The 26,475-nt window shown below is 47.5% G+C and overlaps 1 protein-coding gene across 7 annotated transcripts in view; it reads right to left on the minus strand.

The window, feature by feature from the left end:
• Positions 1-26,475, minus strand: part of meis2a (Meis homeobox 2a) — an 82,399-nt gene that overhangs the window by 12,771 nt on the left and 43,153 nt on the right. For all 7 annotated transcript variants that reach the window (XM_037071975.1, XM_037071976.1, XM_037071972.1 and 4 more), the window contains one exon: positions 12,905-12,981. In XM_037071975.1, coding sequence (XP_036927870.1) covers positions 12,905-12,981 — 77 coding nt within the window. The remainder of the gene's footprint in view (positions 1-12,904; positions 12,982-26,475) is intronic.

Below are 26,475 nucleotides of genomic sequence, written 5' to 3' on the forward strand. Positions count from 1 at the left end.
TCTTTAAGTTAAAACAGGAGTCAACAGACATAAGCCGGGCGAACATTACCTCACCCCCGTGTTTGATTTAGTGCAGATGTGAAGCGGAGCGAGGCGGGATCGTTTTTTAGGAACGTCAGAGAGGGCCCACGTTTAGGGCAGCCACTGTGTTTACATAGTTTTACCTCTGTCTCTCTCTCTTTCTCCCTCTCTCGTCCACAGTGCCTGCTCCGTACCCCCTCCACACTCTTTTGTCTGCCTCTCAAAGGGGGACTGTTTCACCTCTCCTCCATGGACTTTCACTGACCTGTTTTTCTTTCCCTTTTTATTACTCCACTCATTGCCCTTTTGTGGCATCACCCCCAGCACACCCCACCACCCCCTCCCTCAGCCCTATATGAGTAACATTTGCACTGCTCCGTCAGTCTAGCTGCAGAAGTCATTCCTCTCCGAAACCCGGGGAGCACGAGTCATTAAGACTCAAGTGGAAAATCAGACAAAGAATTATATATTTGTGTTGCAAACTGACACGATTTAACGAGCAGCTAATTAAAATAAATCAATAGCACTGCGGCATGCTCGCTCTCTGTCTGTCTCTCTTTTTCCCTTGCTCTGATTTTCTGTCAGCACCAAAGAGGTGGAAGACTGCAGTGTGGAGTGCACTGCTGTTCTAGTGGTGGTTTTATCCCCTAAAATACGGCTCCAAGTGCTGTCTGTGCATTATGATGAACAAGTGGCTGGTGCATGATGAATGAAGCCGCAATGATCGGTCGATGCTATGTCAATCAAACAATATGAAAATTGATGATTTCCATTCATATTTTGAGCTAAAATTTCCAACATTTGGTGGCTCCAGCCTCTTAAATATAAAGATATGCTGCTTTTTTGTTGTTGTTTATGATAGCAAGTGAAGAGTTGCTGGGTTTTGGACTGTTGGTTGGACTGAAGAAGCAATCTGAAGACCTCACCTTGTGGTCAGTAAAATTGTGATCAGCATCTTTCACAATTCTGAGACATACTACAGACTGGACGATTGACTGGTCTAATGAAAACAATAACAAGATCCACCCTTAGTGATGGTCGTACATCTTGTCTTACAGTCCGACAACTTGAATGATAGAAATATATACAGTTACAATCCCAGAGGTCGCTCTCTAAACTGCAACAGTGAGACAAACAACAAAAGAAACAAACATAGACATCTCTCTCTCTCTCTCTATTTACCCTCCCATCTAACACCTTCTCCCCTTCTTCCCCTTGTCCAGTGAGGGCATGTCACCCCTGGGCCTTGCAGTCCAGCAGCCTGACCCCTACATGGCGGGCTGCGCGGCGGCCCCAGCTGCTGACTGTCCGTCAAACACCTCCAGAGCAGCGTTGGGCCAGGAAGACCACGCTTGTTGCCCCTTTGATCCGGCGAGCAGCAGCTGCTGCTCCACACAGCAGCACTTTGTTCCTCTGTCTCCTCACCACACTCTGTCCTACGGCACAAAAACACTGAATCCCGTGCAGAAGTGGAGGGAGATGGGGGGGGGGGGGGAAATGTGGGGGTTATGGAGGGGTGGGGGTTAAAAAAAACTTGCCCGTTTTTTCCTCCACTAAAACATCAACAAGCTCTGACAACGGCAGCGGGGGTTTTTCTTGGCCCCGACAGAGCTCTCAGGCATCTCCTTCTTGACGCTTCACCCTCCCTTCTCTTTTAAGAGATATGATAGTTATTGTTCAAATCAGCCAGGGTGAATGGAATGGACCGAGGCCAAGCCTGCCCCAGGCGTCAACACACCTGTATGAAAGAGGCCTTATTGTAGCAACCCAGCGTGGCTAACCTGGCCTAGCTCTACCTGTTTTCTGATGTGAGGAGGGAGGGCGGAATCCTTTCTCTTTTCTCTGTTTTTCTTTCTCTTTCTGTCTGCCAGACAGTCCCTTTATATTTCCCCTTATTAACCTCCCTCTTCTCAGAGGCTGGCACCTCTGCCCCGGAATGTTTATACTAACACTGCTTTTTTTGTTGTTGCTTTTTTTTTAATATCACCACCAGACAGGGAGATTAAGGAAAGAGTTGATCTCCCTTGTTAGTGAGGCCCTTCTTCTCTTACTTTTTTTGCGCTCCCTCCCTTAAGACAACACCTTATTAACGTGCATAGGTGCACAACAAGGTATCGTCTTGCGTGCCTAGAAGCCGAAGGGGACCAACAGCTGTGTTTTCGTTGTCTGAAGTGCATCCGAAAAACATCCAGCGTACGTCAATATTAGCCCCCCGTCAAAGGTTCCAGCACATAGCGCGTGACAGGGGTCGTCAGCGCTGGAAGGTAAGCGTTCATTCCTCATAAGCCGGCGTCTCACCTTTTTGGGTGGGTGAGGGCTTCCTGCTTTCATGCAGGGCCAGCGAGAAATAGAACAGAGACATGCTGGCAGGCTGGCACACACACACAAAGAGGAGACGGGTGGGGGTGCGGGGTGGTGGTGAACAGTAAGAAAGAATAAATCCAGAGCTATCATTACCCCGGCCTACCCATCAGCCCTCCTGAGATGAGTGGGTGTGCTTACAAGATCGCCCCATTTTCTCAGTTGTGAAGACTGCCACCCCTATTACCCAGATTTTTCTTCTTTTTCCCACAATGCCAGGACTGTTGGGCTCCTTTTGTATGTCTCTGTGGGGAGAGCAGGTATAATATCCGTTTCCATCCACTTCTTCCCCGCTATCAAACAAATGTGTGACTTTTTTTTAGCCCCTCTGTCTCCCTCCTGCACTATCTTTCCATCTCGATTTCTTTCACCCTCCCTTTGTCTCTCGCTCTATCGTCTTCTGCTCCCCTTTCATTCGCAGCCCTTTTTTCCCCTCTCTGCCTGGTAATCGAGTGAGAGATTCCGCGACTCTGTGACTCCCCCCTTATTGTCAGATATCAAACAGGGCGGCTTTGTGGATTACCAGGGGAAGCTGATAATGACATGATAGAGGCGTGATATTTCAAACAAAATTGAGTGTCAATTGCCTGGATCGTCTAGGCAACACAAGTGTCGGCGTTGCAGCAGCCAGGAAGGAAATAAGGCCAATCTATTTCCTTTGCTTCATATCAAACGACTCCTCTTCTCCCTCCTTTATACGACTATAATGGGTTGGGCTCAAAGGGAAGAAGAGGGGGCCTGCCAAGAGGGGCTTCAACAGTTAACATCCTTACATGCTTGGGCACACTTGTAAGCATGCATGTGCTGCACATGTGCATGCACACACTTGCAGACATGAACTCTTGAATCTCAAATGTATTAGTGAGAAAAGCAGAGCCAATGGGAGGCTGTGCAGGGGAAGGTGCCCCCATTTTACCACCCCACCCCCAAACATATATAACCATGCACATGCACTTTTTTTTCTCTCTCCTCAAACTGCTGCACTATGAACCACGAATTTAGGGCAAAGCAGTTTGAGCAATTAAAAAACGACACCTAAACCTTGTGGATTCACGGTCGGGATTCTCTGAGGCTGGGGTTTAGGTGCCGTTGCACTTGAAGATCCAGACGACTGGGGAGTACAGGACTCAGTGTGTGTGTCTGGAAAGGGATTCTCCCTCCCACTGGGATGTCATCATCTTCTCATCATTGTGTCTCTGGCGCGCGATCGAGTGTTTCCACCAAACACGTTTCCATGATGTGTCCCAGTAAGTGTGTTTGCGTCTAGCACGTATTAGTGACCGCGAGAGTCATCGGTCAAATGTTGTCAGCTTGCCTCCGACCTCCCTATTGAATAATTAATCTGAGTTTCAATTGCACATAATCGCTTTGACATACATAAGCGAGAACACACAAACACACATGTGCAGGCACGGTTCAGAAGTTTAGGGCTAAAAAGCCCAGCAGCAGGCTGGTGATATAAATAGCTGTTGTTTGTGGAAGGGGGACTGCTGGCAGAAGCAGCACTGACACTGTGGAGGGGACCACAGGGACTCTGATGTGCCTGGTGGCCTGAAGCAAAGCCCTCTGCCTCTCAGATCAACTCGACCACTGACTGTGCGCTGCTTTGACTGGCCTCCTTCACATGTGACAGCCTGAAACATGTATAACAATCTCTGTGTCGCACGAAAACACATTCAATTGAGCCTAAACAGAGGAATATCGTCCTTGAATCCTAGTCTGTGAGCTGTCATGAGTGATTTTTCCCATAAAGGGTCTAATAATGACCCCATTATTTGCCATACATGTTATGTGTTCTGTTGGTTTTATTTGTCTGTTTTTGTGTTGTTTGTTTCTGATGATTATAAACACACATATTAAATGGAATATCATTTGGATTGCTTGCACTTAAACAATACATCAGACAGTGTTTATGCAATGTTTGTTTTTCTGTGCTTGTCCTTTAAAATTAACTAATAATTATCAAAATGTTATGCTCAAAATGGTTGATTCTGTGGGATAAAACATCCAGATAACCAGATATATCTACAGATATTTCAGAAAAAAAGTGTAACTTGGCAAATGGCAAGGAGCACCATTTTTGCTATTTCTTCACCTTGTACTTTGTGAGAAACCTGAACAAAGTCTCTGATACTGTATAACAAGAAGATGACAAAGCAGATATGTCTGGGGAGGGACTAGGTACAGGCAGATGCCCGCCACCCCCCACTAGGGGAAAACACATTGCCGCTGCCCTCCCCTCCTCGTCGCACATGCTCACAGATTCTCCCAATTGAAACATCATCGTCGGTAATGGGAGGAATAAATATTCATAAGTCTGGGAAGACAGAAACCCTAGATTAGGGTAATATACTCCTCATTGTTCTCCCCCTTCCCCTTCTCATTCTCCTTCCTCTGTATCTCTGCATCTTGTTATGCATGTAATAGTGTTAGCTAATAGTAGCTAATTCCTTCAGCTACCTCTGATAACTTCATCAAAAGTGCACACACACGTGTGGCTGTGGCTGCGAGGTGCGGCGTTTATTTCTCACCTCTTCCAAATTGCAAATCACTGGGTTTGATATCTCTAAGATTTTGGGCCGCGTTCCAATTAAGATTGGATTGTTTTTGTGGAGAGGCCCTTTCTCCCTCCCTCATTTCTCTCCCTCCCTCCTACCCTTCTCTTTTCTGCTTGGCACTGACTCCACTGATATCTCATCCATAACAGGCCTGAACTGGGGCAGAGCGTGGCTTAAACAAACAAAAGCCTATATTGATTTATAGGGTCTTCCATGATGGGCTTATTGGCCTGCACCTCAAAGCCACAGAGGGCACCGGGCCATGAATCACAGCTCCACAAAAAGTACACACACACACATGCGCACAACAGGTAACAATAATACTTTGGAGCGTTGTTAACGATGTGATTACAACCGCCTCTCTTCTTCATATCAAAAGCACTTCAATTGTGTGGCAAAGGAAGGGGGCGGGGGGGGGGGGGGGGTCAGCAGAGGTGGCACAGCGCACTTATTTACATGAAGTTACCGCACAAGCCAACACGAGGGATAGAGGGAATGCAGTGTGAACGAGGGAGGTGAAGAAAAACAGAGAGAAGGAGTGAGAGAACGAGCATGCCTGGACAGAGAGAAAATACCTTGTGGAAGTTCACAGAGTTTAAAGAGCTCAGCCAAAGAAGGAGCTCCTGTCCTCTCTGGCTCCAACACACACACACACGCACACACAGACAGACACACACACACATACACACACCCTCAAGGCCATTCTGTTACACCTGGTCACCTTTATCCTTTAAAGTCCCCCCCCCACATGCCCTCACCCCTCATTCCATACACCATCCGCCTAAACACAACATTCAGCCGCCCCGAAACACACATCAGCACCGAGATACGCTCAGCAGCAGCACCCCAAGGCTAACACGCAGCCTCCTCCTGGCTATCTCCCTCAGCAGATAAAACTAATTATTCCAAATCTACTCTGTCAGGTTGTCTGATCCTCTGGGGCCTCAGTTTAAATCTCCCTCTGTGTGTATCGCTGCCGCTCCCTCTCTCTGGTCATAAGCCACAACATGACCAAGACCAGCCTGCCAGCTGACCTCCAGAGTAAGAAAACATAAACAGAGTGACTGGCCATAAAGACACATATAGCCCCCATAGCAGCTGAAGAGAAAATGCCAGAAAACTGAGCAGGAGTGTGATTCTCTACATGCACGACTGCGATGCCAATCAAACCTACTACAAATAAAAGCAGCGATCAAGCCCTGGCACCCCGAACAACTTTGAAAAATCACAAAAAATGCATGACATCATCGAGCATACAATCCAAAGGACTTATGCACCTATTCAGACGCCTAGTCCCTCTGTTGGCACTTGCCGTTGGCACCCGTGTTAGGCTTTGGAGCTAAATAACAGGCCAACATCCCGGGCTTTCCAGCTGCATGCCCTGAAAGCCCATGGAGAAAACCATTCGTCCCAATGAGCTCTAAAGGCAAATGGAAGCTCATAAACAGAGACTTGACTGTATAGACTTTGCATTTTATCTTTCAGCAGTTTCCCCTTTTATGAGCCCTTATAACAGGGGGAGGAAGGGAGGGATGAGCACGGCGGGAGGGTGGGTCGGGGAGAGGATGGCGGCGAGGACGTTAAAGGAGGAAGATGATGGCGGAAAAGAGCGGAAGAATAAGAATGAGGCACAGGTTTTTCGCTGAGGATGAGACGGAGAGAGGAGAAGAAACCGGGGTCACAAATCTTGCTGCTATTCTAGTACGTGACATCTCCGCTCGTTTGCGGCTGCTCATTAACAAACAATACTGCTGTGAAATTGGTTTAATGACAAAGTAATAAAATTGCTATTCTGCTCACAGATGGCCTCAGGCACAGGGAGATTCTGGCAGGCTTACTGTGGCTGCCCGTGTGCATTAAGCTGCTTGTTCATGAAAAACAGCATCCTACACTTTCGTTTCTCACTATCACCAACCTCCTTTTTTGTCTTTTTAAGTTCTTTCTCTTCCCCGCAAATGAAATAAATTAACCTACTTTCCTCCCTTGTATTCTCCTTGAATTCTCCCTCTCCCACACTCTCACCCTCCTGCTCTCCCCTCTCTTTTTCTCTCCCTCTCTCTCTCTTTCGTGCATTGTCTATCTCTCTCCGGTTCTCACCCCTAGTACAGAAATTACCATCTTAAAATAAAGAAATAAAAAAAGGGGGGGGGGGGGGCTCGCCCACGCAAAGGCAGCTCGACTTCATTTCAAACGCGGAGCCCTTGTTATTAAACGACCCACCAATAAAACCAAGCCGTTGAGGAATAAAAGAGCCAAAAGGAGCAGAGAAGTACAAAGACCTCCCTCCTCCCATCTCTCTCCATCTCTCTCTAATGCCTTCCCTGTAATGCCTCTTTCAGCTCTTTGCCTCTCTATCTTTGCCTCGTCTGGCTTCGTTTTCTCCTTCGCATGCCGTCTTTGCTGGGAGAATTCCACCAGCCTTGGAGAGTCTCGAGCTTGTAATGGGGGAAAACAAGTTTTAAAAAAAAAAAAAAAAAGCGTTCATTTTTGTGCATGATCGCCCAACACTGCCAATCTTATTAAAGCACCACCTGTTTTTCATAACTCCAGACTCACACAGAGGTGGGCACTGGGCCGCTCCGCAGCCACGGTGGGTGTCCATGCCATGCTACGACCCAATGTGCCCCCAGTGCCTGATAAACCGGGAGTGGGCCCTGTTAATTACACCGAGCGCTTCGACAGCCTCATGTGCTCATGTAGTCACACATAAACACAGTGGCGCACGTTAGCATCAGCTATTCGAAACTCCCATGGCTTACCCTGTGAGTACAGCGTGTGTCTAGATTGCGCCGCGGAAAAAGATATTTTGGAGCGGGAACAACCACGGCCGAAACAACGAAAAAAACAAAACAAAATGAAACCTGCTTACAACAGGGAGTCTGTTCTGTTTTACTCTGCCAATAATGAAAATATGTTTTTTTTTTTTCCAAAATGTGTTTCTCCCTCCAAAGCAGATAAAATGGGATTATTATTACGGCATCAAGAAAGCAGCCAGATCAAATGAACTTAGCGGGTAGGGGGTGTTGGTAGGGGGGCTGGCACTTGGGATCTGACAACAGAGTCAATTCTGCTAATTAACTGCCAATTAGCGGTCCCTAAATGAGAGGGATCATGATGCCTGTGTTGGCAGCGCCTCTCTCAGTCAGACTCGCATAAACACTCATACCAGCACGAGAGGGACACACATACACACACACACACACACACACACACACACACACACACAAACAGACACGCGGCCGCAACCCTCTCTGCACTCCAGCTGTATATTTAGAAAGCTAGGGGCATAAGATGGCCACTGCCGGGAGTCCCTGGTTGCAGCCAAAAAAAGGCCTGACATTTCCATCTGGGTCAAAGTTAGATAGATAACCAGCAACTTCAGTCAACTAGCCCACCAGTGTGGCAGGATTGAGGAGACAGAAAGCCAAAGAGTGGGCTGCGATACACGGAGAAGAGCGGAAAGAGGGGGAAAAGGACCTCAAAAGCCTCTGTGCGAGACTTAAATACTTATAAAGATTGTGGAAAAAAACAGGCGGCTGGGCTAGTTTCATAGCTTTATGTTACATTTGGAAAATATTAGTTATTATTTTGCATTTCATAATGGGATCTCCCGCCAAACCAGAGGATCATAAAAAATCATAAAAAAATCATAAAAGCCAGTGTTCCTAAGTGTCTCATTGGACTGGGGAAGGGGGGGTTGGAAAATGCTCTGCTAAGTGGAGGAACAAATTTGGCTTCGGCTCTTCTCTTTTTCTTGTTCTCAGATACTACAAATGAATGTGCCTGACCGGTAATAACAGTTTGCATGTGAACCTGCTTCACAGCTTCCATGTGGGAGACTCTAAGAAGTCTGGAGGGGAACCATGGCGGGTTTAGGGGGAGGGGAGGGGAGGGGAGGGGGAAAGAGGCTGAGAAGGAGAGAGGAAAATGAAGATCTGCGTGGAAATGAGGGACATGCTGTGAAGGGAGCAACAGAGGAGTCAGGTTAGAGGTACCTAAACTAAGTTAATCTGCATGCTGTGCTTGCGCAAGATGCAATCTGGGATTCTACGTAGGTAGGCAAAAAGTTGCGAAGGCGCTTGACTTTTGAAAAATACCCTAGTATCCTTTCGACTGCTCCTTTTTTTCATTTATTCCACCTGCACACCTGTCTTACACATCCACTTACTAAACAGCGTTTTGGGAGTCTAGTCTTCTAAGCTTATCAAAACAGTGAAATTATCTAAATCTCAATGTAAACACGCCGAGTGATATTCTATGGTGGAGTTTGTCCTCCCGTGATTCTCAAGAAAGGAAAAAACAATCACAGAGATTGAGCCTATTTCATCTCCTCAGTGGGCACAGGCTGCTTGGCGCCGTCGTCTGGTGGATATCCTTCCCTTATCATGTGACCTGTGCTCCGACAGGGGGCAAAGGTTGGCTGCGATCCGCCCCTATGTCTTAATAACTCACTCATTGTATTCCTTTCTGCCGCTAATTAGAGCCTCTCCCCTGTGTGTGTGTGTGTGTGTGTGTGTGTGTGTGTGTGTGTGTGTGTGTCTGTGTGTGTGCGCCTATGCATGTATTCCCCCCTGGGCTTGTAGAGAGGAGGCAGAGATGTAAAAATAGAGTGTGGCTCGGTGCCCTCTTTATTGTTATTAGTGCTCCAGTGGCACAGCAGTCAGTCATCATAGATGCCAAGAAGTGACATATTCGCTCTCTGACTGGCTTTGCCTCTCTCCTCTCTCTCCCTCTGCCATGGAAATGACCAACCGGCTGCCTGTGAGATGAGGGAATAATGAGGGGACGATTTCCTTCCTTTTTTTAGATGCTGTTTCTCTCAGTCATCTGTCATCGGCGTCATTTCTCGGGCCCATGTAATAATCCCACGCGCAGTGTGTGTCGTGTGTGTGTGTGTGTGTGTGCGTGCGATGCTGCAGTGGTAAATGACAGCAGGATAGTCGGTGTGTGTGTGTGTGTGTGTGTGTGTGTGTGTGTTTATGGCAGTGAGTGAGAGCACATCGTGCTGGGTCTGACGCTGAGACATGAAAGGATTCGGTCAGGCCCCATTTAGCCCAGACTGATAGCAGGACACCAGGAGCTGCTGAGGCAGGCAAATACGCCGCTAGATACTGTAAACTGTAAACGCTTCTGCAGCGCGTAGACACCTGAGTCTGCCATTTCACCTACTTCATTATCCCAGAATGCCGCGTGTGACACGGCCCTCACCTTTTTCCCCCGCAATCTTAAGCAAATGCAATTACATGTCAGACCACTCCCCGATTCCGCTAGCATGACGCCAGTTGTCTCGGACGCAAGCAGAGCAAACACGCTACCTAATGGTCAACTAATGGCGTCCTGACACTGTACACACTGAGAGAGGGTAGTTGACCATTAGTAATAATGTGCATACCGTGCACGTACACACACACTTTGTGCACAGAGGATACTATTAGCTGGATAATGAAGTCCTCCTCCTCATCTGTGCGGAGAGATTGTGGACTTTAACCTTTCCCTTTGTTCCTTATTAACATCACACAGCTAATGGGGTGTGGGCTACAAACAGGTGAGGCTGCCGGCTAATGATACAGACCTCCATACAGAACCAGCTGGAGTGTCTCTCGAGGTGCAGGCACAAAAAGGTTTACGGTTGGAAGTGGGTCCACTATGGGTTTACAGGTTAGCCTCAGGTAAAGGGAGGTGTCGGTTGGAGGGTACGCTTTGGGGAGATTCGGTGGGGCAAGTTGGGAGAGAGCGAGATGCACTGTCTATTGACTATCACACAGAGCACCCTTGTGCCCTCGCCGGGCTGCGATTGTGCCGGCGGACAAAGCCCTGATTCAGCACATCCTTTCCCCGAGGGAGAGCTCTGGAAACCGAAGACGGAGGCCATCCCCTCCCTTTCCTCCCCCCCACTCCTCTCTCATCCTCTGCTCCTGTCTCTCCCTCCCTCTGTCTCTATCTCCCTCTCCCTCGCTTTGGCCAGTAACATGGCAGCGGCCACGCATCAAAGGGAGCTGCAGAACAATGCAAGGGGCCAGCCAGGAATTTGAAGAGCTTTTTTTTTTTTTTTTTTTTTAAAACAGGAATTTCATATGGCGGAGTTCTGTCATATCCTGGGTGGACCGTGTCAGCAGAAACTAGACAAGAAAAATCAACTATAATTTACTTTCCTGCCTGGTTAAGCACCACGAGGGCAAGGAAAACTTCTGCATCCTCTCTCTTTGTCACCCCTCCCCTCCTATAATGCATCAACATCCGCCGGGCGAGTTTCACAACAACCAGAATGTACCAGATAGATAGGACCAGCCTAAGCCTCTCTAATGACTTTATTTGTGAAAATTGATTCCTGGTGTGTTTTTGTTAACACACGGCAGCTGTAACGTTAATACACAGCTCCATGACCACCTATGTGTGTGTGTGTGTGCGTGCAGAGAAAATAAGGTTCGTGAGGATGTTACCCAGCACGAGATTCTTTCAGCCCTCTTTATAAATGGATCTGAGGCATTTCAGCGCCAGGCTTGGATTTCATGGCCTCCGAGAAGGCAGCAGCTCTTCCTATATCTATCTCTGTCTCTGTCTATTTCTCTCGCTCTCCCTCCTCGCAGGTTTGCAGACTATTTCTGCATTAATCACCATGACACAGGCAAGGCAACTCAATTTTCTGCTCCTGTAGGTAAGGTGCGTGGCATCCCGAAACGGTGGCACGAGGCATGAAACAGGCAAGCGGGGGCTAATCTTTGGTTACTGGTGTAATTGAAATGCTATCCACACTGTAGGGTGCATTAAAGTCTGATAACAGCGGTTCCTGTGGCCAATTTAAGTAGCTTGACTTCCTTTGGCTGGAAGGGAATAAAGAAAAGGGTGAGAGAGACAGAAAGAGAGAGAGAGAGAGAGAGTATGTCAGGATGGAGGGGGGAGGGCGAGGGCGAGGGCGAGGGGAGGGGGCTGATAGATAAGGCCGACAAACCAGGCTAATTCTCCAGGCATGTTTCTCATTGTGATCCAGAAAAAATGAGGAAAAAAAATGTATCACAGAACCAAAAAATCAATTGACCCTCGGGTGGCTTGTCGGGCTGCGAGCCTGATAAACCTAAAAGCTTCGTTAATGTCGGCCTGCCTGTACCCAACAGATAGAGCACTTTGTAAATGAACCCGCTTTGATAAATATATTAAGAAAAGCTGTGAATAAAAGGCACAGACTTGTCATTTGTAAATAGAACCCCCGCTACATGGAATTAGAATGATAAAATGGGGTTCCATATAATTAAGTTTGTGTAAGACCTGAAATCCGTGCAAATACCTTGCCGGAAATTTGAAAGGAAGCTGTCAGTTCAATTAATCTGAACATCACCCTGAGAATGTACTGAACAAAATTAAGCTGCAGATAAAACCTGGGCTAGTATTTTGATAAGTAATTCCTGTATCATTTCTTTGCTTCTGTGATCATTTTATTTAATCCACCACCCCCAGTTATGTGCTAAGCCATCTACAAAGGCCCTGCTGGCCAGGCCACCAAAACCTTAATCCACCATATAGCTTGTGTAAAAAAAAAAAGAAAAAAAAAAAAAACGGGGAGGGGGTGGAAGGCAGTTTTGCCTTTTGTGGGGGCACCAGTGCCGGTGCTAGGTATGGGTTTTTTTGGATGAAGGGGTGCGGTGGGTATGGGGGGTAGCTTATGATCTCTGCCTTTCACCCTTAAATATATCCAACTGAATACATATCAAACCACAAAGACCACTGACTTAGCCGCAGAACACTTTGCACCGATAACACCGGAACATCCCGGTAGCTTACATGTAATAATGTTACAAAGGTTGTCAGCGTGTGTGTGTGTGTATGTGTGTGTATGTGTGTGACGTGGAAGGGGCTGCACATAAACGGTTTTCACACTTCGCCGGGGAGAGGGGAGGCGAAGGCTTTTGAGAATGAAAAGCAGAGCGATGCTGGTGGCGGAGATAGGGCGCGCGGAAATCTTGACTCACCAGTTGTTTACTTGTAAGATGGTGAGGCCTGTGTCTTGGGCTAGCTGCTTCTTCTGCTCTTCAGACGGGTATGGGTGCTGCGGGAGAGAGAGAGAGAGAAAACACACATGCACATGAGCTCTTTTGACATACAGATTAACATAAATATTCACACGTGTACAGTGAGGATGCCGGGCAGAGGATAAACAACATGCTCCGAGCCAGGTCGCCTCTGACTGTATGTATTCAATATGTTCCCTTGTTTGTTGTATTGTGTAACCTAAGACTGCACCTTGTCGTGACCTCCAACCAACCCTACCCCTCCCCACCCCGTTGCACAGTATAGACATTCAGAGCATACACGTGTCCACCCACACATCAATGCACACACACACACACACACACACAGATACACAAGTCAGTCCTAAACCTGTCAGAGCTGGCCGAACAAGTTTGTCAAAACTGTCAACCGTGATAACCCCCTTCCCTATCCACGCCACGCCCACACACCAACTACTTATAGTGTACACACTAAGCATATGCACCACATACAGAAAAAAACACACACTTAGGAGCACACACACAGAGGCCCAGCGCAGATACTGCGGCGTCTGAGAATCCCTTCATAATAGCAGGCAACAGAATGAGTGGGTGCAGATTTGCAGTGAATACATTTATCTTTCCTTGAATGTCTGACATGTATCCTGGTGGTGGCTCTTTTCAGGGAGAGCGGCTGAATGCGGACTAACGCCGAAAGAAACAAAAACTGCTGTGAAATCTCCCTACGCAGCCTTCGCCAAGATTTTTTTACCTGAAAATGTAATTCTGCGACCAGGGCTGCAATGATACTATTTGTGTCAGGTCCAATCTAGAGAACATGGGCTGATATAAATGGCAGACCTTGGGCTGCCGTGCTCCCCCTGGGCCTGCTATGAAGCATGACAAAACAACAGTGATCGCTGGTGACAGATGTCTTTAAGGGCCAGATTAGGAGTCGGAGCGCACGCAAACGAAACAAATGAGACACTATGTGTTTCATTCAGCCAATGCAGATGGAGTAGCACGCGCGGACAAGCATGTGCAAAAAGAAAACGCACGCAGACACAAGCAAACATCCAGAGACATGACACCTGCAAATGACAAGGAGTGACACTTAAATCCTCCTCAATTTTCGGGCTGGGTTTTAAGCCCCATTAACGCACATCCTTCCCCCCTCGAGGAAAATCACCTTTAGCCTCATGACTTCTTTTTTTTGGTTTCAGCTCATTCCCTCCGCCACACTCAGAGGGAAAGGCAAATTTCATAATATCTGCCGGCCCACGTTAATTGAATTCAGTTTTAACATGAAATGATAACAGTTGCACGAGAACTATTTCCTCATTTACTGCCAAAATAATTGATGTAAGTGAGGTCTCATATCAGCGGAGAGGAGGATTTCTCCGTTCTGCTAGTACTGCCTTGTCTAAATGTGGTCTGTTTTAATTAAAGGAGGGATGGAAAAAAAATGGTTCGAGGAATGTGCTCAATTAATAACAAACAAGGCTGAGATTGGACAAATAATGAGTCCCGGCTGCGGAGAGGGATTAATCTGATTTGTACTTGTGTACGTAGTTCCTTTTAATATGCTAAAATCATTAACAAAGGAAAGATGATAATGCTTGCATAGAAATACATTTTTTGATTGCCAGGTGCTGACATTTCCTTGGCTAGGGAAGACGGAGCAATTCCACTTGGTTACTGTGTGTGTGTGTGTGTGTGTGTGTGCATGCCATACAGTATGTATGTGTGCACAATGTCCAAAGAGCAGATATACATATCTATATCTGTGTGTGTGTGTGTGTGTGTGTGTGTGTGTGTGTGTGTGTGTGTGTTTGTGTGTGTTCCCTCTGTACAACAACATGTAATAAGAGCACAGCCTCTCTCTCCCTCCCCCTTAGACTTCTGGGCTTTCTTTGTGTTTTCACATTAGCGATGACCTCGGTCACCATCAAAACAAGCCCGAAAATACAACACAACACACACTCCCCCTCCCACTCTTCTGTATGGACGCACACTACACAAACATACACACACTCCATGCGCAGACGCATACAGAAATTGAGACGGCGCTAAAGATGATGTGGTATGGAGGTGTGGGGAGAAGAGCAGCCTAAATTGGAAATGGGAGTGGGTCATCTACATTGTATTAAGGCTTCCTCAGCCTCTCAGGCCCAGACCCGGTCATCAATCGCCTACTGTCAGCCAGAGCGCGCTTTAGCTCGGTGATAAATACGCCGGCCAGCGGCGTAGCTCGTCCAGCACCCACCGCGTAATGAATGGTTTGAACAAACAAGAAAGATGTCTCATCAAGGAGAGTGGGGACGTTAAAGCCCCCATCGCACATGAAAACCCCTGAGTAAGGAGATTTACTCTGACCACATAGACACGACACTTGAAAAAAAAAAAATCCTATTTCGTCCGTGCTCATTCCCCCACTCCTTGACACTTGCTTGTGCACTTGCACAAGCACACACAGAAGAAAATTCCCAAATACATACACAACATGCCCATACGACCTTTCCTCATCCTCCCTTCATCTGTCCTCAACTCTCTCTCTCTCTCTCTCTCTCTCTCTCTCTCTCTCTCTCTCTCTCTGCCTCTATTGCTGCCCCTACTTCTGCGACACACACATGCACTTTTTATGGCTGCGACTGCAGGCCACCCACACTTTACGCCATGGCAGCTTTGCTTAAAGCATGGTGCTCTGAAATCTCAGCTACAGAAAATGGTGTGCGGTGGCAATGGTGACACACACACACACACACACATATGGACATGAGAAGCAAGCCGCCACGGTGGGCCTAGTGGTTACAAGGCTGCAGCAGCCGTGAAATTGGAGAACGGCTGTTTAGACCTCTGAGTAACCTCTTAATGTTAATTGCTTTTGTAAAAAAAAAAAAAAAGTGTTAGTAAATCACCCAATGAGGGCGAAAAAAAAATATATGATATTAAAAAGTGTAAACGTGAGGAGAATCTGCAATTGATTAACCAAACAGTCAGAGTGCTGAATCTGGTCTAATGTGTTTCTTCCTGGAGATGTCCTTCTCTTGCCTCAGGAGACCGCATGACATGGTTATTTAATGGATGAAACACAAACACACGGCGAGATCAAAGATGGTATTGATAATCTCCCCACTAGCTTTGGATTCGCTCAATATGTTCAATTACAAACACCAAGGCCAATATCCTTAAAAGAGGATTGACCGCAAAATGTAAAACAGCCCCGACTATAAATAAGCCAGAAAATGAGCAGCTTCAATTTGTTTGTTAGGGCAGTGCCGGTCCGCGATCGAAGCGGCTCCGTTAATTACGCTAAAGCTTGTTACTGTGCAGGAATGTGCACTATCCTGATGCTGTCCAAAATATGACCCGAAAACATCGACGTAAACACGTGAATACAAACGTAGGTGCAGGTAGATCACGTTCTGCCAGTCATTGAGAATCAAACTGTGTGTGCTTGTGCCTCTGTGTGTGTGTGTGTGTGTGTGTGTGTGTGTATGAGATCGACTGCTGGCTAAATTACAGGGTGTGATGTGCTCTGTGCTCTCTGATAGTGCTGTATGTAATGGCCCCTGTGGTTGCTGAACATTACAAGCCAAGGTAGCTCCATCATCCGCTGTGTTCAGTCCTCAACCCCCCCGCGTGAGCCCAGCTTGGCGTTTCCACTGTATACAATAACCACATCTACCGCTGGACCACCACACCTTTCATCCCACGCCGCCTCCTACCTACTCCTTCAACATCCCGCTCGCCCCTCGCTATATATCACATTCATACTCTCCTGACACCCATTTGCTGCCGTCGTCAAATCCCACAGCCCGATCATTATCCCCGGCCGCTCCGTTCAACCCCCACCTCGCTTCCCCCCCCCCCCCAAGAACCTGCAGCCCCTTCGCCTGAGAAAGCTGGTGGACCCCATTGATGAATGACATCATCAGCGTGTGACATGAGTTATAGAGTGAGGTCACGAGGTTGCAGTGGCTTGCAAACCTATTCCATGCTAATGATTCCCAGGAAATCACAGGCCATTGGCTGTTTACCCCAGTGCCATGGCAACACAAAGGAGTTGCTGATGATGATTGGTGTGCTTGAGCCCCCAGCTACTTGGACGGGCTTATTAGATAATCCCCACATATATATATATTTTAATTCTGTAAAACCGGAGTAAATAAAAAACTGCCGAACGCTAAAACAGACATAAATCTATATAATAACTTTTTCATGATAATGCTTTTGTGTGTCTGTGCTTTTGATGGGCTTTATAGTGAGTTTGTGTCTTAGTTTTACAGCGATATTGCATCCCGCTGCTTCCTTTCATATATGCCTTCTTTGCATTGATTGGAATCTTATTTGTTTTTAATCAAAGTGACTGGAGGACGATAATAATATTCACTGTCAGAAATAAGCGCAATCAAATATAGGGATGACATTTTAATATGGATTCATGCATTGAGTTCGGGTGAGATTGGCACATTTTAAATATCAAGTCGCTAATAACGTTCGCAATCGGCTCCTTTTGACAAATGACAATGAGATTGAATGCATATCGGCATTACTGGGAGATCAAACAGATATGACAAATAAATCCAGTTGGAGTTTTTGAATCCGTCACGAGTGTTTACTCCGCACAGAGCAATATCTTTTTTTTTCTGACAGACTCTGTGGCTCAAATTGAAGGATATAGTTAATTGCTTCTGTCTGTAAACATCAAATAGATTGACAATTAGAAAAAAAAACAAAAAACAAAAAAAAAAAAAACAGAACACCGTCATATTTCTGTGACAGCGAAAAGAAATTGATCGCTAAAAACTACAAAGAATTATTTGTGGCAAATTAAAATAATGATGAGTTTGAAAGATCAATTTGATTTATATCATCAATTATGAATTAATGTCTGGCTTATTCTCAAAGCCAAAAGTAAGGTTCAGAAACGGAGTAAAACTGCCTGAGCTGAAGTTTCTTTTGAACAGTTTGCGCAAACCAAAGTTGCATTACAACCATGTCCATTTTTTTTTTTTATCTCCGTGCTCAACTTCTCTATCTCCACTGCTCACTCTTTCCCTCCCTCCCGCCCGCTCACTCCCTCTCTTTGTGTGTTTTGGGGCGGTTGGATGTGGGAGGGAGTTTTGGGTGTTTGTTTTATTTTACTGGGAACTACACCGCTTCCTGACAACAGTCTGAAAACAGGCAAGAATGCCACATGACTCAATGATCCAACCCTGCTGCTCTTCCTTTCTCTCTCTGCGCGCACACACAAACACACACACACGGTTACAGCCCACTTATAAACAGAACTCACATGATGCCAACCTACAAACCGCACGCACTGCATGCCAACCTCTGATAACAGCAAATGAAAGTACATCCATATCTACACCTCACACGATCTGCATTCAGAACATACCACTACACTTCTGTCTCTAACACAGCTTCCACAATAAGTATAAGGGCTCTCAGCGGACTGCCCTCTGACAGTAAAACGGTGATGATTGCAAATACAAGGCGCACTGGCGAGGCCCGCGGCATCTATTATAGAGCGAAAGGGCCCCCAGTCTGTCTGTCTGCCTCTCTGACTGGCTGGCTGGCTGGTTGGTTGGCAGTGCATCAGTACTACTACTGCTGTTGCTGCCATGGCCCGCCACAACAATCGCTGGCTGGGCTCCTGAAGCCAGCTCCTGGCCCATAGCCAGCAGCCTGTTTGCTCTACACCATTAATTTATGTTCACTGGAGATGGTGCAAGGTTGTAGAGAAGCTCTACGGCATAACTGCGCTGCTCGCCTGCCAAGCTACAGTAACAGCGAGAGCGGGCGAGAGGGGAGTCGGGAAAAAAGAGCGAGGAACGAACCGAGGAGAGAGGGTGAGGAAGGAGCCCTGGAGGATATGCAAGATATAGGCATCTGATTGTACCAAAGCTCCATGAGGCTAAATAGCAATCACTCCCACACAATCCCAATGCACCTCCAGACTTAACGGATCGAGCGGAGAAAAGACAGAGCTGTTTTTCTAAACGCTATCATGCATAATGATAATAAGGTATCACTTTTATCCAATAAGGAAAATAAAAACTGGGGGGGGGAGAAAAAATAAAAACGTATTTATTCTCTGTGCAGAAATCTGCAAAATACTCCCAAACAGGGATCAACTGAGCTCATCCCATGGATCTATTGGAGTTTGCCAGCAGTTATATACACAAACCGTGTGTGTGCTGTGGACCTGATCTCGTTTGCGGCCTGCAGCTATAGAGATGTGCCTATTTAATCGTCAGATCGAGTTCATGGCTTCTTTTTCCACCACACGGCTGCCCCTCCGCTTTCAAGGGAAGGAATACGATCCCTCCATCTTTACAGTTGGGGCCTGGTCTCCTCTAGGTCTCTCTCTCTCTCTCTCTCTCTCTCTCTCTCTCTCTCTCTCTCTCTCTCACTGTCGATCGCTCCTTCTCCTGCCGTACTCCATAGGCCCCAGCAGCTATCCCTTTCCTCGCTACATGCTAACCCGCCTGGCCTCGTCTTGTATCCTCTTCACTCCACCTCTCCTCCTCTCCTATCCTCTCCTCTCCTCTCCTCTCATCTCGTCTCGTCCCCCCTCTTTCAAAGTTTCCGCTCGAGCTTTAAGCCAGGTCCTAGAGGGCAGGAATTTGGCCTGGTTTTTCAGACCAGTCTGTTGGCTTTGTTGTGGTAACTGCCTGCTCAGGGGCTCTGTTCTGCTCCGCTCTCCAGCTCGCCTGATGTCAACACACAGCCACGCTCGCTACTCGCTCTCAAGAATCCTTAAAAACATCTCGTTGCAGTGGTTGCAGCTGAGCCAAAGCGTCATCCTCTTACATTGCTCGAATAGATTTTTTGTTGTTGTTTTTTTTTCATTAGAATTCTCTAAAAAGTGAATCTCCCTGTCTCTTCTGTACGATTTTGCTTGTTGGGACTGTGAGGTAATTGGCCTCCTTTCCTTTGCGAGGGACTTTTAGGGCCTATAAGCAGATCATTAGAGGCCTGGTGGGCCTGTCAAAGCAGAAGACCCACCCACTCTGCCCGCGTTGGACAGCCTCACATCCACACCACTTGTCACCGTTACCAGTCATAAAGTCATCGGGAGCACACGCTACGGAGAAAGTGTACTGAATGGGGCTAAGCCTCTGAATAAACATCTGCACTGGTTTAATGACATATGTACACATTGTAAAAAAGCAATGATTTTCTAAACTGACTTACTGAGAGACTTGTCCTAAGGAAACTTCCTTTATCTTTTGTTTGCTAATTATTTTGCCCCCCCACCGAAATTCTTGTTCAGACTCCTACCATTTCCAATGTTGGCTGAAAGAAAAAATTACAATAAATGCCTCTTGACAAATGTTTTTTTTCCCTCAGGCTAATAATTAGGCATTTTTCTGCATTAAATAGGTCCGGGGTTGTTAGACACTATTCAGGCTTGGCGCAGCTTACAGGCCACTTTAAAAAGAAATGTTGGGAAAGCACAGGGGGCCGGTGACAAGCACTTACAACCCAGAGCCTGTTGATAGAGTCTGTAGGGAAAAGGACTTAATATTAACATACAGGGTCTCTTTAAGTTTATCCTCTTTTCTCCACTGTGTTCTTTAGGACTTTGTTTAACTCCCTAAGTCAAAGTAAAGTGGGGCCGATCTTCAATTGAAATAGAAACAGATTAATTTGCCGAGAGATGGACAGACCGAGGGAAGGAGAAAAGCAGGCGTGTTCGCTCTTCAAATAGAAGCTTCTGAGAGTTTCCACTTGACGGTTCTCCCTTTCATTGTGCATTAACTTAATGAGCGTAAGTATTCAAATACACAACCAGGACCTCTTTTAGCTTGCTCCCTCTCTCTTTCTTGTCTCTCCCTCTGTCTCTTTAAGACTCCACATTCTCAAGAGAAAAAGGCCAGTACATTCTAATAGTGAGCCTCGGGACACGACAACAAGAGCACAACCACTTACAGAGGACAAACAAGAAACCCCCGGGGCCGGCGCTGGAATGTCAAGCCAATTTGGAAGATTTCATAGGACATTTGTAATGTCAATTTTTGTTTTCAGGTCAAAAATCAAAGGCAAACATGGTGGGTAACATTTGTCCATTACAGTGCAGGCAGGAACACCCCCCCTCCCCCGCCGAAAAACAGCTGCAGGGGACACTTCCTGTTTGCTAATGATGCTAAATGCGTTCAAGTCAGCCATGTCAAATTTTCTCTCCCACTGAATGGACAGCTGGGGTGGAAAAAAAAAAAGAGCTTTTTTTTTTTTCTCTTCTTTCCTCCACTGTCTCCGTTTTCCTCTGGCCAGTGAGAGAAGCTCTTAGGCCCATGACAGACAGACCCTTCAGATCATGTCCCTGTCAGTGAGACGGAGGAGCATGGCTGATGGTAACCATAGGTGCATTCATCTGAGATCACAAGTACTTCCATGGAACAAAGCCAGGCAAGCCCTGATCAGTCACCACCCCGTCCCTACCTGTTGTGTCTCCTCTCTTTTACTGAATACCGGTTTTTTTTTTTGCCTTTCAGAAATGCACGTCGTCTGAGCTCTCCTTTCATCTGGGGGTGTATGAGTCAAGGAGATATCTCCCGTCGTTGCTCAACACCCAGAGGCGGCTGGCTGCACGGCGCTGTGTGGACTGACGAATGCCCTCAGGACCTTCCACTTTCTTAATGCTCCTCAAAGCGCAGTCGACATGTGATGGGAGTTAAAATGCGTTTTTGTGAAGTGCCGCCGACAGAAGAGAAGAGAAGAGAAGAGAAGAGAAGAGAAGAGAAGAGAAGAGAAGAGAAGAGAAGAGAAGGAGTGGTGAGGCAGGGATATAGCTTTTAGGCTTGGTTAATAGCAGCCGATCTTTAAGTGCATTCTTCCATCCTCTCCCTCTCTCTCCTTGTAGTGCTCTTAGGCTCAATCCTGCCCGGGGGCCGAGGTGACCTTTGACCTGGCTGGCCTGCCTAGCTACAGCCCTCTCGTTTGTTAGGGGCTTTATCCACTGACAAAGCAGGCAGGAAGTTGGCAGCCACCCAGCAGCCCCATGGGAGGATGACCATCAGCTAGCTCAGCTTACCGCTTATTACAGGATGGTGGGGAGCATGTGTGTGTCTGCGTGTGTGTGTCTGTCTGACTGCGCGCCGCTGTGTGTGTGTGTGTGTGTGTGTGCAGCCTTGTGCTTGCGTATACTGTATGCGTGCGTGCATGCCTGTTTGCAAAAGTGTGCGTGCGGCCGCGAGGCATGCTGGAGTGCAGCCGCGTACTTGTATTTGTGTGTAGAGGAGCGACAGAATCAGAAGTGCGGCTGACCTTTTTTTTTTTTCGTGCCGGCAATTTCTTTCTTTTTTTTTTTTTTTTTTACTACGCTGGCTAATGACACGCAAAGAATAAGCCTGGAAGCTACAAACGTCCCTGTCTCCAAGCTAACCCGATCAGCTACGCATGTTAGCAACAATCAGGCAACCTTCCAGCCACTGGACTCAGGGGACCCCAGCACACTTCGGTCTCTCTCTCTCTCTTCTCTCTCTTCTCCCTCTCTCCTCCTCCTCCTCCTCTCCGCAGCCTGTTCATCGGAGCGCTCAGAGCAGCTCACTAAAACATTATATCATAAGACACTCCAGTTTCACTCTCGCCACTCCATAAAAGTCAGGTAATTCATACTTCATTTATATACCTTCCCATTAATAAAGCTGATGAACTTTTACTCCTTAAATCTAATGGGCCATTTTGCCATGACTGCCAGCGCTTGCCGTTTCCGCCGTCCCCCCCACCCCTCCGTCTCTCTCCCCTCCACTCCCGCTTCGGAGCGAGCTAATCCACAGTCACTCAGTCACCGCTCACGTACAGTGTTTTATGGGTGAGGAGAGAAAGAGGAGGATTTAGAGATTTTTTGAGGCTTTTGACTGACCTCTGCCACAGGCAAGCAGTGACACGTACCGTACGGTGATTTGTTGTTCTCCCTCTCTCTCCATTTCCCCTCTACCTCTCTCTATCTTGGGTGCAACAGAGGGTCATTGACCTCCAGGCCTGAAGCAAGGCACGATGGCTCCCCGGCTCGGAGGCTGTTGACAAGCGTCTGTATTCTTTTCAACAACTCGTTGAACCACCACCACCGCCACCCCCCTCCACCCCTTCCCTTCTCAGGAATGTAACACAACCGCTCGCTGAGGTAACCCAAGCCCCTCCCCTCTCCCATCCTTCATTTACAGAAAGAGAAAGAGAGAGAAAAGAGAGTGAAAGCAAGACCAACTGGGGGTGCTGTCCCCCATCTACCCATCTAACTCTTGCTCCCTCTCTATTTCTCTTCCTCTCTTTTAGATTTGCTTCTAGCCCACTGCCTGCGGAATAATTAATGATGCAATTGAGCCGAGCAGAAGACTCTGACCAGCAGGAGCCGTTCCTGAATGCCCCGCGTAGCCGTTTTATGGAAGGCTGGAAAAATAGGAGGAGAGAAAGACACCGGGAGACGGATAGGCAGAGGAAGAGAGAGACATAAAACAGTCAGACAGTGAGAAAAAGAGATTGTTAATGGTCGGTTCCCCAACAAGCCCTAACTCAGTCTTCCCACTCTGTTTTCGGCCCCTCTAGTCTAATCCTCTTGCCCCATCCCCCTTCTCCTCTCCTCCATCCTGATGGCGGGATCGGGGGGCCTGACCTGTCTGGTGATTGATGGTAATGTCTCAGGAAGTCATTTTCCCCGACAGCACCCCGCCGCCTTTCACCAGGCCTGGTGCAGAGGTGAGCCCATCACACGGACGCTTTTAACTCTTTGCTCACTCTCCGCCCAGGTCTCTCCGGCGCACCACCTTCTCCTTCCCTGCACCAGCCGCCACCCTTCGAGCCCCCTACATCCGACACCATGGCAGTGGGACGCGACAGAACACTTCTGTCAGAAAAAAAGCATGTTTTGCACAACAGAGAAAATAAGGGTGTCTTGACCGAAAAACACGGCCCATCTTGAAGTGGATCTGCCAAGTGGCCCCTAATTCAGGTTGCTGGGGATGGATCCCCGCGACTCCATTACTGTCAGCGCTTACCACCTCCATTATGGCAATTAGGACGTGGTTCCAACACTAGGAATGCTTTGCTATGCTCTGGAATTGCTAACATCTGCCGCGTCTCCGCTCCATGTGTCAGAGCAGAGTTGTCTTTTCTTAAACACACATCTTTTTACAGTCACACTCTTCTCCTCGCTCTCCTCCTTTTTTACGCCCACTTCTTCAACACCGCTCTCCACATTTATTTTCTTAATTCGACTCAAACTGTGCCTTAAAGAGATCCCTCTCTGTTTGAGTCCAAATAACCTAAAATGATCCGTGAAGAGCCTCGCGGTTCCCGTTTTCAATAGGCTTCATTAGTTTTTAATATCTAGCCAAGGAAAGGAGGGGAAAATAGCATGGAGATAATCAATGGAAAGGGGCTGGTAGCCTATTAATCTCCCCCAAAGGATTGTGGGTTAATACACGCTCTTGCATAGGCAAACATGGCTGTGTGGTGAACACATCTGTCTGCCTGGATGGGCTACTTAATGAAACAGCCAGCGTTTGGCTGCTGAGATGGATGTCGTTCCTCCAGTGAAAAATGAGTTCGCTCTCTCCCACTATGCTGAGCCACACACGATAGGGCTCCATTCTATTCACTGGAGACCTGACTGTGTCCCCCGCGTGAGAGCGGCTTAAACAATGAGGGTGCGGGGCAGGACAGGCAACGCATGGCCACTGGAGCAAGGCCTTCATGGAGATCATATCGGGGAATCCTAATGTGAACAAGAGTCTGACTGATCTGGGAATGAGAGAGGACAGAGAAAGACTAGAAGAGGAGTAGTACAGTAGGCAGATAAAGAAGAACAAGGAGAGGACAGAGATGAAGGCTGAGCCACCTGGGACAGATAAGCAGGCTCAATGTGTGTGAGCGACAGTGTTTGTGTGTGAAAAACGTTGCTCTGCGTGTGCACGCATGTGCAACTTATCTGTCGGGACGTGTGTGCACGTTTCTGCATGTGCATGCGTGTGTGTGTGTTCCGACAGTGTCGGAGGTGACCCCTGGTCAGGGAGTCCTGTAACAGGAGCTCACCTCCGGTTCTGCGAGCTCTCCTCTCAGTTGTGCTAAACAGCCACCTGAAGACAGGATTAGCCATTGTGACCCGGCCCCAGAGGTAACCGAGATACACCTCCGGGGACAGACATGAAACACACACTGTCACGTGTTGCAGAGACGCAGCCAGGTGGGAGGACACAAGACGGACACATAGAGGAAGATAGGGGTTTAAAGAAAAAAAAAAAAGGGCTGTAAAATGGAGACAGGACGGGGACAGATGGCAGTGGGGATTGTAGGAGCAAACAGGACACCTATAAGAGGATGAATGCAAGTAGGATACAGTATAATGACAAGCGAGCTGAGGTGAAGGTGTCAGCGGTGTTTGCCGTTGTCTGGTGAAAACAAAGCGCCACAGCATAAGAGGATTGGGAGACCTAACCCGGTGCCTTGGGGTAGCTGAGATTGGTGCCTGTATGGAAATTGATGCCTGTCAGCCCGTCTATGACTCAACTCTGACAGCATGCATGCATGTGTGTTTCCCCTGTGCACATACAAGTGCGCGTGCTGTGCTGTGCTGTGACAAATGAGCTGTGCTTAATTTGCGACTGATTATGCGTGCTGCTGGTGCCCTAAAACGCCTTTGAACTTGTAATTGCCCCTGGTTTCAGTAATGAACATTAAGGAGGATTCAGAAATGTGTGGCTAATTACACATTTGCCCCCTCTTTTTTTTTTTAATTTCTCCGTCTTCATGCTGGATGAGAAAGAGGAAAAAGGAGGAGCAGGAGCCGGTGGTAGGAGGATGAGAGCCAAGGAGGAGGTTCTGGGGTTGGGAGGCATACACTGCTGTTGTCGCCCTCTTTATCTAAATAATTGTACAAGCTGGTTTATGGGCTTTAGAGAGGTGCTTTGTGTGTCATTCGCTGCAGCCCCGGGGATACAGGAGGGGACTAGCTTTCCCCGTGATCAATATTCAGAGAGATTCACATCTGGAGCCAAGGCCTGCTCTGCCTGGATTTGGATTTATATATATTTATTTCTTCTTTTTATTTGATTTTTTTTCCTTTTGTTCTCTTCTTCCTCTATCCATCTGCTTTTTCTTATCAGCGTGTGCTGCAGCTATTTTTTGATACAGGGGTTTGCTATCTATCACACATGCTCATTTGTGTTGCCTTACATGATCTTTGGGGAGAGGAGGGGGCGGTGGCCGCAGAGAAATCCAGAAAAGGGAACGAGGTCTGCGCTGCGTGGAGAGCAGACGCCAACAACACATGGCTCAGTGTATATGCTGAGGCAGAGCTGCTGGAGCATGAGAGCATTCTGGGTAAATGGCTGCGGTGCAGGGAGGGTCCACTGAGGCTGGTGGAAAGGGGGGGGGGGGGGGGGGAGTGTTGGGGAAGGGAGCAACAAATTGACCCGCTCAGCCTCGGTCTTTGATGTGGACTGGGCTCACTCTTAAAAAAAAAAAAAAAAGAAAATGGTCCATATGTTCAGAAGGGGAAAGCGAGAGGATATCAGTGGGGAGAAAAATGAAAAGGTGAGGAAGTG

Source organism: Acanthopagrus latus, chromosome 16 (assembly GCF_904848185.1).
Source record: "Acanthopagrus latus isolate v.2019 chromosome 16, fAcaLat1.1, whole genome shotgun sequence".
NCBI classification, from domain to species: Eukaryota; Metazoa; Chordata; class Actinopteri; order Spariformes; family Sparidae; genus Acanthopagrus; species Acanthopagrus latus.